Raw genomic sequence first — 13237 nt, 5'->3', positions numbered from 1 at the left:
CATTTATTTGCTAACCATTTACTGACACCAGGTATTGACACAGGTACTGCTTAGATCTTCACTCCTGGTCTGGTGCTTATTCTACTGTAAGTACTAGGGAACATAAACCAAACTCCTGGAGTTCTGAGTTTAGATGACAGAGAGAATCTAGAATTTTGATATCCAAACCTAATGAAAACCTCTGAATTGTTCTGGCAGGAGGAAGAGAAGAGAGTGAGGAAAGGTACCCAGAAACAAAAAAAAATTATTTTTATGGAAGCTGTGATTGGTTCTTGGCTGGTTGATGCTCTCCAAGTATGATCACCTTCAAACGATTACAGCAGTTTCCCCAGTTTCATGAAGGGGTTCTTTATGGACAAAACCCAAACTGCATGAACTAGAAGTTAATGCAGAAAAGACATGGTAAGAAGCACTAACAGCAAAATCCTTTTATTTTTTTGCTAACTTATTGGGTTTTTTTTACCTGCAAAGCATGAGGTATTGATTTTAAAAAGATAAACTCCAATGTACAAATCGGAACTTAGAGGGATTATTACTATGGGCTCTAATTAACTTCCACATCTATTTTAGACTATTTGTTTAATTTTTTTTTAATTTTATTTATTTATTTTTGGCTGCATTGGGTCTTCATTGCTGCGTACAGCCCTTCTCTAGTTGCAGCAAGCGAGGGGCTGCTCTTTGTTGCAGTGAGCGGGCTTCTCACTGCGGTGGCTTCTCTTGTTGTGGTGCACGGGCTTCAGTAGCTGTGGCACACGGACTCAGCAGTTGTGGCTCGAGGACTCTAGAGCACAGGCTCAGTAGCTGTGGCACACAGGCTTAGTTGCTCCGTGGCATGTGGGATCTTCCTGGACCAGGGCTTGAACCCGTGTCCCCTGCATTGGCAGGCGGATTCTTTACCACTGCGCCACCAGGAAATCCCTATTTGTTTAATTTTGAATGGAAGGTAACTGTTGTACACTCGGACAACTATCATTAGAACCCCTCCCCCTTCTGTCTATGAGGGCTCATTTTCTGTTTGATTTTATTAACTGCATGCTTCTTTACATTTGTACTCATTTAAAATGACAGAGTTGTGAATTTAAGTTGAAGGGTATGCCTGTGTTCAACTATTCTTTCATTTTTTTCTGTAGTTTGGAAAAATTTCAAAATATACATACAAACGTAAGCCGGAGTTACCTAAGTAAAGGGAATGGATCCTCCCACTCCCCCATGACCTGGTACATGCTAATCACCTGACTCAGAATAAAACACTTTCTCATCCTAGCACTTCCTCCCTGCCCATGCAGCTTGCTAAATTAATAGTTAATCCTGGGCTTCTCTGATGGTGCAGTGGTTCAGAGTCCGCCTGCCGATGGAGGGGACACGGGTTCGTGCCCCGGTCCGGGAAGATCCCACATGCCGTGGAGCGGCTAGGCCCATGAGCCATGGCCGCTGAGCCTGTGCGTCCGGAGCCTGTGCTCCGCAACGGGAGAGGCCACAACAGCGAGAGGCCCGCGTACCGCAAAAAAAAAAAAAAAAAAAAAAAATAGTTCATCCTTTCTGGACTTAGAAATTTAGTATATGCCGTATATTAAACTTCCCATTTGTCCTTGACCTCATGAATCTTTAATGACTCCCTATGATTGCCAAAACCCCCAAAAGTTCTGCCACATATTGGAGGGCTTCCACAAGCTAGCCTCTTCCTACCTTCTGGTTTATATCCCTCTCCACCATTTCCTGGACTCCACGCTCCAGCCACATCAGCCTACTTGCTATTTCCAAGACACGCATTTACTTTTTTGAGTCCATACTTCTGTTCACATTGTTCTCTACACCTTGATGCTCTTCCCCCTCTGCTCCGTCACTGAAATCTCACTTATCTGTCAAGGCCCTGATCAAAAGCCACCTCCTTTATGAAGCACTCTCTGATCCTTCTAGTCAATATTACTGTCCTCTGGTATTTTCACAGGTGCTTTCATTTTATTCTTCTTTGTTAGCCTTTTACATCTTCCTCTCCTCTAAATTTGTTAAGTTCTTGAAGACAGAAATTCTGTCTTATTTACAAGACATTGCCTAGCAGAGAGCTTGCGTATAGTAGAGACTCAATAAATATTTACATAATGAATGAAAATAATTATCATAGTTTACCAGATTCTAGGCAGGGACCGTTACTACCTCCTTGTATACCAGAAGCCCTCATATAAGGAGCACGTGATAAATAATGATTGACAGTTTACTATAAAAACAAAACCCAATAACCTAGAGATCTTATGGCTTTTAACATTAAACAAAACAAAATAATATAAAACAAGCTTAGCTACATCAATTAAATATATCAGGTGGGCTACCAGATGGAGGGATGCCACATAACACTGTTTTGGGGATAGCCCGAGGCCCCTCACTATTACCATCCCAAAGCAGCATAGAACTCAGATTACCAGGGAAGGAAATAGCTATTGCAAGTAATATAAGTATTTTCTCTGATTTGTGTGATATGGAATGGTACTTGAACAGACAGTTTCCATGGGTTAGGAGAGAAAATTCCTAGTACCAGGAAACAATGAATTCTACCACACTCCTTCCATGTAAACACTTTCTGATCAAATTGTACTTTGAGAAGAGAACAACCAATCCAACTCTGTTTAAAACTCCAAAAGAAGTAAACTGATAGGCAATCTTTTAGAATAAATACAAGTGCTGGTCAGGGGGGTTTTAAAGTCAGTTTGAATGCCTAATTTCCAAATAGCCTTGGAGATTAGGGTAAAAATGATGTAGGCCACTCTAGCTACCTGATTTACAACAGGGATTCTTCATTTTCCTTCTTTGGCATTTTATATAATGTTGGCATTTCTTTTTTTGGTATTGTATGGCAGTCTACAGTAGCGAATGGGCAGAATTTTTAACCAGAACATCTGGGTTCAAATCTTGGCTCCACCATATAATAGATATATGATTTTAGGTAATTACTTAATCTTTCTGTGCCTTAGTTTTCTTTTCTAAAAAACAGGGATAATAATAATACTGTCCTTAGTAGGTATGGGGTGAGGACTGTGTATCTTATACATGTAGAGTGCTTAGGGGAATGCCAGTATATAGTAACCTCTGTTAACTGTTCACTATCTTTAGTAATCGTCAGTATTTTTGCAAGTAATGTATTTTTCATTTGCAAAATATTGTATATGAACCAGCCCAATGTCCATAAGTGGTGACTAACCAAGTAAACTAAAATCTTTTTCTCTACATATAGATACAGTGAAGATGGTGTTGGTGGGTGAGAGGTGTCCATGCTTAGGTTTCAGAAGATCCCGACGTCTTTGAAACCATGTGCAAAAATGACTGTATTAGATGTGAGTGTGTATTTTTCCAGGGAGGGAATCCATGGCTTTCAACAGAGTCTTAAAGCAGTCTGGGACCTCCAAAGATCAAGAACCACTGCTCAAGTGTCCCATTTTAAAAGGTATGCCCACACTACATATCAGTATGTGGAGATCAAGCTTGAATACTTTTCTTAATAGAAACATTCCCAAATATGTCCTTTTTGTGTGTCTTGATTGCCTCAATATCCTTACATTATACGGTAGTATAAATGCCCTTTTCAGTAAAATCATTTGCACAGCTACACCAATTAGCATATTATTAGGCTTCCCACTCCTTAGTACTACTTTTGACCTGTAGCTTCCATTTCAGATTTCCTTTAGTATATGAGAACAGATACATATTCTCATATGAGATGAACTGGACTTGGAACTGAATATTTCACGTCTATGAAATAGACCACCTTCTAAATGCCTCTTTCTACCTGGTTCCATGGGTACTGATTGATCCTGGAATATCTCCACACCTAAAATTGCTACGAATTCCAGAAAAACGATTCCTGAGGGTCAAGTCACACAGACTTTTAGAACAAGTGCAAATAAAGACTTCCAGAAGTTCAAAAGCAGACTTTACTTCTGTTCTGATACAGAGAAGTGATGCTTCGTCGTCCCTGATTACCTTTTCCCCTTCTTTGGACACATGGGACATCAGTTTAACCTTTACTCCTTGGTAACGTCATGTCCTTCGGGCAATGAATGTCAAGTGATTATCATCCCAGTACGGTATACAAGAGTAGCCGACATAACCTTTGTTCAGTGTTGGTTGAGGCTGTCAACGTAGTCTGACAGAGGACCTAGTTCCCCGTGACCCATAGCACACCAGCCCACAGCACGACGCCCGAGGTGCTCCACCCACACTTGTACCTGTGACGCAGTCAGGCTGGGAGAGGGCGCAGCCGGCTGGGCGAGGTGCTGCTGCTGAAGCTGCTGTAGTGGTTGCTGCTGTGCTGTTTGTAGTTTGTTTTCAGATTGTGGCAAAGGCTGTATTTGGAACTTGTCTGGTTGTTCCTGCTTTACTATCAGGTTCTTCCGAAGCTGTTCAACTACTCTTTTCTACGAAGGAGGACAAAAAACAGAATAAAAGCTATCAGAATATTGTTCTATCTCAGCTGTACAGAAATAGGCAGCAACTATAGGCCTCTGACGTCTTTTCTGTAACTAGCTTATTCTAGATCTTGTTACATCTAAAAGTTACACATTAGACAACTGAGGAGAAACCCATGGCATAAGTAACGTTTTATATCAATCCATAAGGGGAAACGGAGGCACAGATGAGAAGAAAAGCTAATGGAGGTCACACAGCAGAGCTGAGACTCCTTGACTATTATTATTTAGTGCGCTGGGCTGGAAGGGCAGTATAACGTAGCAGTGAAGACACAACTTTGTAAACATACTGCCTCAATTCAAATTTCAGTTTTGCTACTTACCAGCTATAAGATGTTCGTCAAGCCACTTAACCTATCTGTGCCTCAATTTCCTGTTCTGGAAAGATGAGGTGATTAACAATATCCTTAGGATTCTTACGAGTACCGAACTGCCTCACGTAAAGTACTCGGAACTATGGGTGGCACACACTGTTGGTCATTTATTTATTTTTTTTGCATCTGATAACATACATACCAGTTATACTACAGTAATTTTTGTTAATCAGACAAACATCATGTATCTAATGGCAGTTTCAAACATTAAACAGACTTTTAAACAAAGAAACCTTGATCCAGCCCTATGCAATATATACAACAGACATTGTAAATAACTGAAACATGTAACTCATGAGCACTGCTTTGCTGGGACAGGATCTATGAAAACACATACATTTGCTTAGGGAGAGTAGTGTTTTAGCTATACGGGATGAAAATTTTTAATTAAGGTTTTCTGAATTTTCTGTCCTTGTTGAAATCCAAGAAAATGGTGCATTTGGAAACCTTCATTACTATAATAATACATTTCAACAAAAGGTAAGCTCCATGCGGGTACGGATTTATTTTGTTCACAACTAAACTCTGCATCTAGAACTATGGTGGCTAAGTAAATGTCCTCATTCTCTTCACATGATGTGTGAAGTGATGGAAACAAAGACCAGCAAATGGCTCAAAGAAAATATAATAACCATTTGGGGTCAGACCTGGGTTCTGACTCTCCTGCCCTAATGGCTGGAAGAAAGTATAAGCAGCACTCCTCGCCTACACTTTCAAGTGAGTTCACCAGCTGAGGTTTGTTATTTCTGACAAAAATAGATTACTGTCTTCTCATATAGATTTAAATAGAGAAGAAGTAAATGAAGATCTTTAAATAAGGGGTTAAGTGAAACCATAAGGGCCGGGTTGATTTCACATTCCTGCCTATGATTCTAACCAACTTCACTACACACTCTAAAGAATCCAAACCTGCAGGTTACTTCCTTGACATATTTGAACATTAAAACATTTACAAAATGGATTTTTAAAAACTTTAAGTCAATACAAAATACATTCTTGAGAAAAAATTTAATATTTTTATTACTTATTCTTTTTAGGCAATGAAAATATCACATGAAGGCCAATTTGGCGGGGGGGGGGGGCTCTGCTATACTTTGTACTCTGCTAGCACCACCTCTTTGGGCAGTTAAATATTAAAAAGAAAAGATGTAGAGTCCAAAGTCTTTCCAGAAACCATCTGCAGAATACTAAAAATGCAAATTAATAAAAAAATTCTTGTAAAAATAACTTTCAAGTCTTCAAAATCCTATTTCTCAAGTGTAAAACTCAGAGTAACTGAATAGATATAGTTTAAGAGAAGGGGAAGTAACAGTAGTGGTGGCATGGATAACTCTGAGTATCACATGTAGGCTTTATTGCTTGGTGACTGCCAGAACAATAAGACATTTAACAATTAAGTAATTATTTAGAGTTGCTTTCAGTCCCCTCCCCAACATATTAATCAGCATTAATCAAACATATTAACAAACTAGCTAAAGTACAGCATCATTCTTAGTCCCTTTACCAAAACAAAAACAACCCCCCCCAGCTCAAATCAGGGGGAGGAGAGAAACCAGGAGGAAATAATACAAACACAAATGTGACACCTCCCAAAAAGTAAACTTTGAACAAAAACAGCACAGGAAACTAAATAATTACTATACCAGGCACAAAAGGAAAGGGTGTTTTTTCTCCTCTATAGCCGTTTTTAGGAAATACAGTGTGCTCTCCTACTTACTGCCTAACCGGGTTAAACTAGAAGCAAGAGACAAAGCTTGGAACCCACTCCCAGTGTTTTATACAACAGAAGGGAACAGTACGGGAAAGAACAAGAGAGGGACGCAGGCTAGAGTACTCTGAAGCCATATGGCTAGAGCAAGGTGACAACCAATCAGAACCAGAATCAGAAACGTGGGAGTCAGTGAGTCACGATGCATTCACAACTGTTCCTCCCCCAGGGCCTGAAACAAAGCGAGGAGGGGAGATGGGATCAAAACACTCGCAAACTTTCATTAGTCCTTGAGAAGAGGAAAAAAAGAAGAGAGAGAGAGTTGTGCAGATTGGACACGGGTCAGATCATATGAGGTGGGTAATGCTTTCTTTGAAAGAAGGCACTGGCATATTTCAGAGAGCCACTCAGAAATGCATTGCCCTGGCAGTCCTTGCTGTGTTCACCAGAAGACTAGAAGAATACCCAGAATATAGTTGTGCATGTCTATGAAATTTTTTTTAAAAATCAAGGGTCAGGGGAAGCACTGATGCCTTCTGTCAAATAAACTATTCACTGCATTTTGAAAACCAATGATCTAAAGTTAGGTGAGCTCTGCAGTGGAGGCGCTCCTCAGGTGTAGAGACCCTGCACACTCTTTTAAGGACTGATGAATAAAGGAGAGTTGCCCTGTGCAGTAGCTGGCTTTTCTAGGTTCCACAATCCAGTCTTGTTCTAGTTCAGTCTTGCAGCTCTGGCAAATACAACAGTCACATTAACTCCAGCAGGACCCTGATCTGGGTCAGTACCAGTTCTGGGTGGTGGTGAGAGCATACAGCTATAATATTTCATAAATTTTAGCTTGTAGTATCAAGCAAAGTTCTTAAGAAGCCTCATCTCCACAGGAAGTGAGACTATATTCTTCTACCATTTCTTTGTCTTAAACAAAGAAATCATGACTTCTGCTGGTCACTGATGAAGGTTATACTGGCCTAAACAACTGGATATTTTCAATGTTGTTCACATATAAAGGAGACCTTTAAACATAGCTAATTATCTTGTAACGTTATCCTGAAGCTTTCAGAAAAGGCTAAGTCTCACAAACTGGCCATTCATCACTCACTAACAAGTTAATGAGGGCTAAAAAAAAGGGGGGGGGTGTAAAGCAATTACACTCCAATAAAGTTGTTAAAAAAATAAAATTAAAAGGAGGGTGGGGAACAAAAGAAAGGAAAAAGGAAAAGCTGGAAAGAATGAAGGCAGAAGAGAGAGAGAAAAGTTAACAATTTATTACCTTCTCTCCTTAATATATTTTCTATAAACAACAGGCCAATGTGCCAGGCATCCAGAATGGCAAGTACCGCCCCGCTCAATTCATCTGTCAAGAACTGCTCCATAAACCCAGAATGTGATTCCAAGCCTCCAATTCCCTTGACATTCGCATCGCTAGGTTTCATCAGGGCTTGTTCAGGCAGAAGGGTTCACAGAGCCTCTGACACTTGAAGTCACAGTTTCTGAGACAGGTAGTCACCGTGATCAATATTGTGACATTCAGCGATACTATCAATGTGTTCACACGACAGCAAGACAGATTCCAAAGAAAAACACAAAAGTTTATCAGTCCGATTCAACAGAAAATCGGGTTCATTTTTCTGCTATGGAAGTCAATCATTCAAGTGCCATGGCCTTGGTCAATACAGAAGGGAGATGGAGTGGTGGAAGAACAGCCCCTACCCCTCCAATCGAGCCACCAATTTATTTCCATCCAATCCTCACACAAATTTTAGAAATCTTCTCTCAAAAGCAAATGCAGGGCTTCCCTGGTGGCGCAGTGGTTGAGAGTCCGCCTGCCGATGCAGGGGACACGGGTTCGTGCCCCGGTCCGGGAAGATCCCACATGCCGCGGAGTGGCTGGGCCCGTGAGCCATGGCCGCTGAGCCTGCGCGTCCGGAGCCTGTGCTCCGCAACGGGAGAGGCCACAACAGTGAGAGGCCCGCCTACCGCAAAAAAAAAACAAATGCAGGCACAAGCCCTGTCCTCCACAACTGGACGCTGGTGCTTCAAGGCTCCGTTTTTCCACACAGTCACTCAAGCTTGCTTGTGTTCCACTCAGCATTATCTGTTCTTGAATCAATTATGAGAGGGCCACACGCACCCAGACATCTTCCTACACAGTACTGCCTTAAAAATCCATCCTGTTTCCTCTAAGATCCACCACACAATCAGAAAGTATAACCTTCCCCCTCATACCAGAAACTGGTAGACTTGTAACTTGTCACAAATCCAGAAAGTCAAGAACAAACCCTACCCATATTCATACCTAAAATGCAATGAAAAATCTTTCCAGGTCTTCAGACTCACCAATTGCCCAAATGAAACCAGGGACACTACATTTTTTGTGTGCATAAAAACTAACAAAGAGAAATTTACATTTGTTCATAAAATCAGAATTTACCCAAAGAGAAGAGAGGAGGAAAAAAAACCTTTCTACTGTCCAACTGAAAGTCAACCAACTGTATTTATAAGTAACACCGATATTCAACAACACTGAAGATGCAGGAAAGAGATTACATGAGTCTTCAGAATGCTGCCTCATAATTATCCTCTAAAGAATAGGGTATGTTACTGGCATAACATTAATGACAAAATTACAATCCAGAGTAAAAGGTATGTGCTGTTTAAAGGAAATAGAAAATTAAGTGAAGATTCCACCATTTTATGAACAAAGACACAGGAACAAGAAGCAATAAACTCAAAATAAGCTCCTTCTTGATGTAATATATTACTGAAATTCAATGAGAGGATATGTACTGAAGTTATTAGAGGGAATGTTTAGGGGAGACACACAGGATAGAATTCTGACAGGGGAGTAGGAGGAAAAATATTGGTGGCAGCATCTATAAAAACATACTTAGGGGAATTTCCTGGCAGGCCAGTGGCTAGGACTCAGGGCTTTCATTGTCAGGGCCCGGGTTCAATCCCTGGGTCAGGGAACTAAGATCTCGCAAGCTGTGTGGCACGGCCAAAAAAAAAAAAAAAGTGTGTGTGTGTATACACACACACATATACATGCATACTTAGATAAAAATAATTGTTTCATTCATTTTGTAAGGCACTAGAAGGTTTTCCCCCAAACTCTCCGATATTCAGTTTCAGGGTTAGAATTAGACAAATAGCTTCTAACCTTATAAGCCTTTTTTAAAAGGAATATATTCTTGAAAAACACTACCTGTTTGACAGAGCAGTATCTACAACCTCATCTTATACAGTGAACTGTGTATGTTGTCTACTAAAGAGGATTTGTTTGGTCATAGAGAGTTGGGAACATAGATATTTTATAGTTCTTCACAAGGTGTCATGGAATTTGAACAGTACAATTTAGATGAATTAAGGAACAGCAGCAGTTGGAATTATCAGGGTTTTTTTTCAGTAAAGTTCAAAATTCTCTACATGGATGCTTAACAGATGGTGGAGAATGCATAAGTCATGATACTGATTAGACTTTGGCTTCTTTAATTAAAAAAATATTCTTTGGGGTTTACTCTTCCTTCAAAATACACACAAACACACACTTACACACACTGATATGTACATCAAAAGGTTTTACATCCCATCTCCACAGGAGATTAGACCTTTTATTCATATCAATGGGATTTATATCCCATTTCCATTGGGGATTAGACCCTTTATTTGACAGCCTGATTGAAATGCAGTTTACTTTTTTCTTATTTAGCTCATTCATGCTCTAATAGGTAAACTCAACCCCACCTTCCCCCAACTCCTTATGCATGACTATAAACGACTGCTAAGACTGCTATAGTCAAACTCTGTCTAAATCTAGGAACCCTTCTAAGAACCTGGGGACTGTCTTTAATTTGCATCAAACAAGAAAAAGTGTAGCTGTTTACTCAAGAGAGGTGGGTCCTTGGAGAACTACAGTGCTTCAATATGTAACATACCCAGATGCTAGGACAAAATAGTACCAACACAGAGACAGACTAAAAAAGAGCACTGCATGCTGGGAATGGTAGTTGTAATATATTTCTCTATAATAAAAGACGAACGAAGCCAAAATCAGAACCCAGTCTGCTTGCATTTAAGTTCTCTATGTTTCTTTGAAGTACTAAGCTATACTGTCCTGCTTGCTTCAGAAAGATGTTGAAGATCAAATGAATTAATGGTGGGGAGTGCTTAGGAAATTGTTGAGGGCAATGTGAAATTCAGAGATGATAACCCATGAAAAATACAATTTCTCTAGTGTGAATTTTCAGTTAAGAGCAGCAGCTAATTAAATGTGACTTTTCAATGTCAATTATCTTTCTTTTTTTTCCCAATTAAAAAATTTTATTTATTTATTTATTTATTTATGGCTGTGTTGGGTCTTCGTTTCTGTGCGAGGGCTTTCTCTAGTTGCGGTGAGCGGGGTCCACTCTTCATCGTGGTGCGCGGGCCTCTCACTGTCGTGGCCTCTCTTGTTGCGGAGCACAAGCTCCAGACGCGCAGGCTCAGTAGTTGTGGCTCATGGGCCTATTTGCTCTGCGGCATGTGGGATCTTCCCAGACCAGGGCTCGAACCCGTGTCCCCTGCATTGGCAGGCAGATTCTCAACCACTGTGCCACCAGGGAAGCCCTTCAATTATCTTTCAATCATTTTATTTTTAACACCTAGTCAAACATTTTATGTTTGTTCAAACCTCGCTCTTTTTTTAAACGAGAATCACCAAAAAAAGTACAATTAAGAAAGAATGGGGCTTCCCTGGTGGCGCAGTGGTTGAGAATCTGCCTGCCAATGCAGGGGACACGGGTTCGAGCCCTGGTCTGGGAGGATCCCACATGCCGCGGAGCAACTGGGCCCATGAGCCACAACTACTGAGCCTGCGCGTCTGGAGTCTGTGCTCCGCAACAAGAGAGGCTGCGATAGTGAGCGGCCTGTGCACGGCGATGAAGAGTGGCCCCCGTTCGCCGCAACTAGAGAAAGCCCTTGCACAGAAACGAAGACCCAACACAGCAAACATTAATTAATTAATTAATAAACTCTACCTTAAAAAAAAAAAGTTTCAAAAAAAAAGAAAAAAAAAAGAAAGAATGCTACCTGTTGCCTTTTTATCTCAGAAATCAAGGTCATTAGGGAATATTTTCCTGTGTAGGAATCTAGGTATGGCCCAGATTTCTTATACCTCCATTAGTGGTTCAGGGCCATATTCTGAATGCATAAAATAGATGTCCAATTTAAATGTAGCCTGACCCAGCAAAGACCCTAGATACAGTAATGAGAACAGCAGAAAAAAACATAAGAACCATTTATAATCTACGCAATTTAGCTGCTTGCTAATATAAAAAAGTGTCTGGATCACTGTGTTTGTACCACAGTGAGATACAACACAAAGGCTATTAATTTGTAAATTAAACTCCAGTTCAGTAAAATGCATGGCCCTCTGTAACTATCTGTTACAAACCTGCACATACCACCAGCTTGTCATTCATCATTCCATGGCTCTACCCCACAACTTAAAAAGCAGTATTGCCTTGTTAATGTCAGAGCTGTCCCATACACTATAGAAATTCTCTCACTGCTCTGCCCTGAAGCTGCTATGGTTTTCCTCACAAAAGAAATATGATTGGAAATGGCTGCACAGTAGCTGTTCCTGACAAGTTGGATATGAAAATACAATTTAAGCACAATAATGATCCTAAAATGGGGGGAGGGAAACGGAAGAAGGAAACCAAAAACCTGTATTATTTTACAAAATACTGCTCAGATACAACAGATTGTTTTGCTTACTCCAAGCCCTGGGTACACTGGAGATAATGTAGAAAGCCCTCTTTTCACAGAAACACAAGACATAATCAGATTCTGGGAGAGGTAAATATAATAGATTATCTAACCAAATTCTACACAGAATACACGTACTAAGTCATGGATCAATCATTTCCAAAGGCAAGGATATATTTTAACAATCCTCAATTCTGCAGTTTTTGCTTAAAAGAGAGAAAAAAGACAGACAAGAGTATTAGAACAATATACTGTGTCAGGCAGGATGTATCAGGTAGAAAATATTTTTTGATAAAATGTAATGTTTACCTTACGTTTAGTGATTTAACTAAATCACTAAACACTGATATTCAGAATAAGTATTTTTTTTTAAATGGTAGGAATTTAGTGACATGAGATCTCTGATTGTGATTGGGATGTGTCTATTTCTCCCTTTAATTATCGTTTTTTTTTTTTTTTAGATGTTAGGGGTAGGAGTTTTTATTAATTAATTTATTTATTATTTTTGCTGTGTTGGGTCTTCGTTTCTGTGCGAGGGCTTTCTCTAGTTGCGGCGAGCGGGGGCACTCTTCATCGAGGTGCGCGGGCCTCTCGCTATCGTGGCCTCTCTTGTTGCGGAGCACAGGCTCCAGACGCGCAGGCTCAGTAGCCGTGGCTCACGGGCTTAGTTGCTCCACGGCATGTGGGATCTTCCCAGACCAGGGCTCGAACCCGTGTCCCCCGCATCGGCAGGCAGACTCTCAACCACTGCGCCACCAGGGAAGCCCCATGAATAAGTATTTTAACAAAAGTACAACCTGAACAATACTCTTGATGCTTAAAAACATGTTTTTTATCATCTGCCATAATAGGATAAACACGTAGATTAAAAAGTTCCAAAGCTACGAATGAATATCTCTTAATTTCACAAAAAGTATTCAGCATTTCAGTAGTTTATCACCAAGTAC

General features: G+C 40.3%; 1 protein-coding gene across 10 annotated transcripts in view; it reads right to left on the bottom strand.

Annotated features, from left to right (window-relative positions):
• Positions 1-13237, bottom strand: part of PHF21A (PHD finger protein 21A) — a 195422-nt gene that overhangs the window by 48041 nt on the left and 134144 nt on the right. For all 10 annotated transcript variants that reach the window (XM_082627639.1, XM_082627634.1, XM_082627635.1 and 7 more), the window contains one exon: positions 4218-4406. In XM_082627639.1, coding sequence (XP_082483765.1) covers positions 4218-4406 — 189 coding nt within the window. The remainder of the gene's footprint in view (positions 1-4217; positions 4407-13237) is intronic.

This window comes from Mesoplodon mirus (genome assembly GCF_964341445.2).
Source record: "Mesoplodon mirus genome assembly, chromosome: 7".
Lineage (NCBI taxonomy): Eukaryota > Metazoa > Chordata > Mammalia > Artiodactyla > Ziphiidae > Mesoplodon > Mesoplodon mirus.
This window is presented reverse-complemented; position numbering and strand designations above follow the sequence as displayed.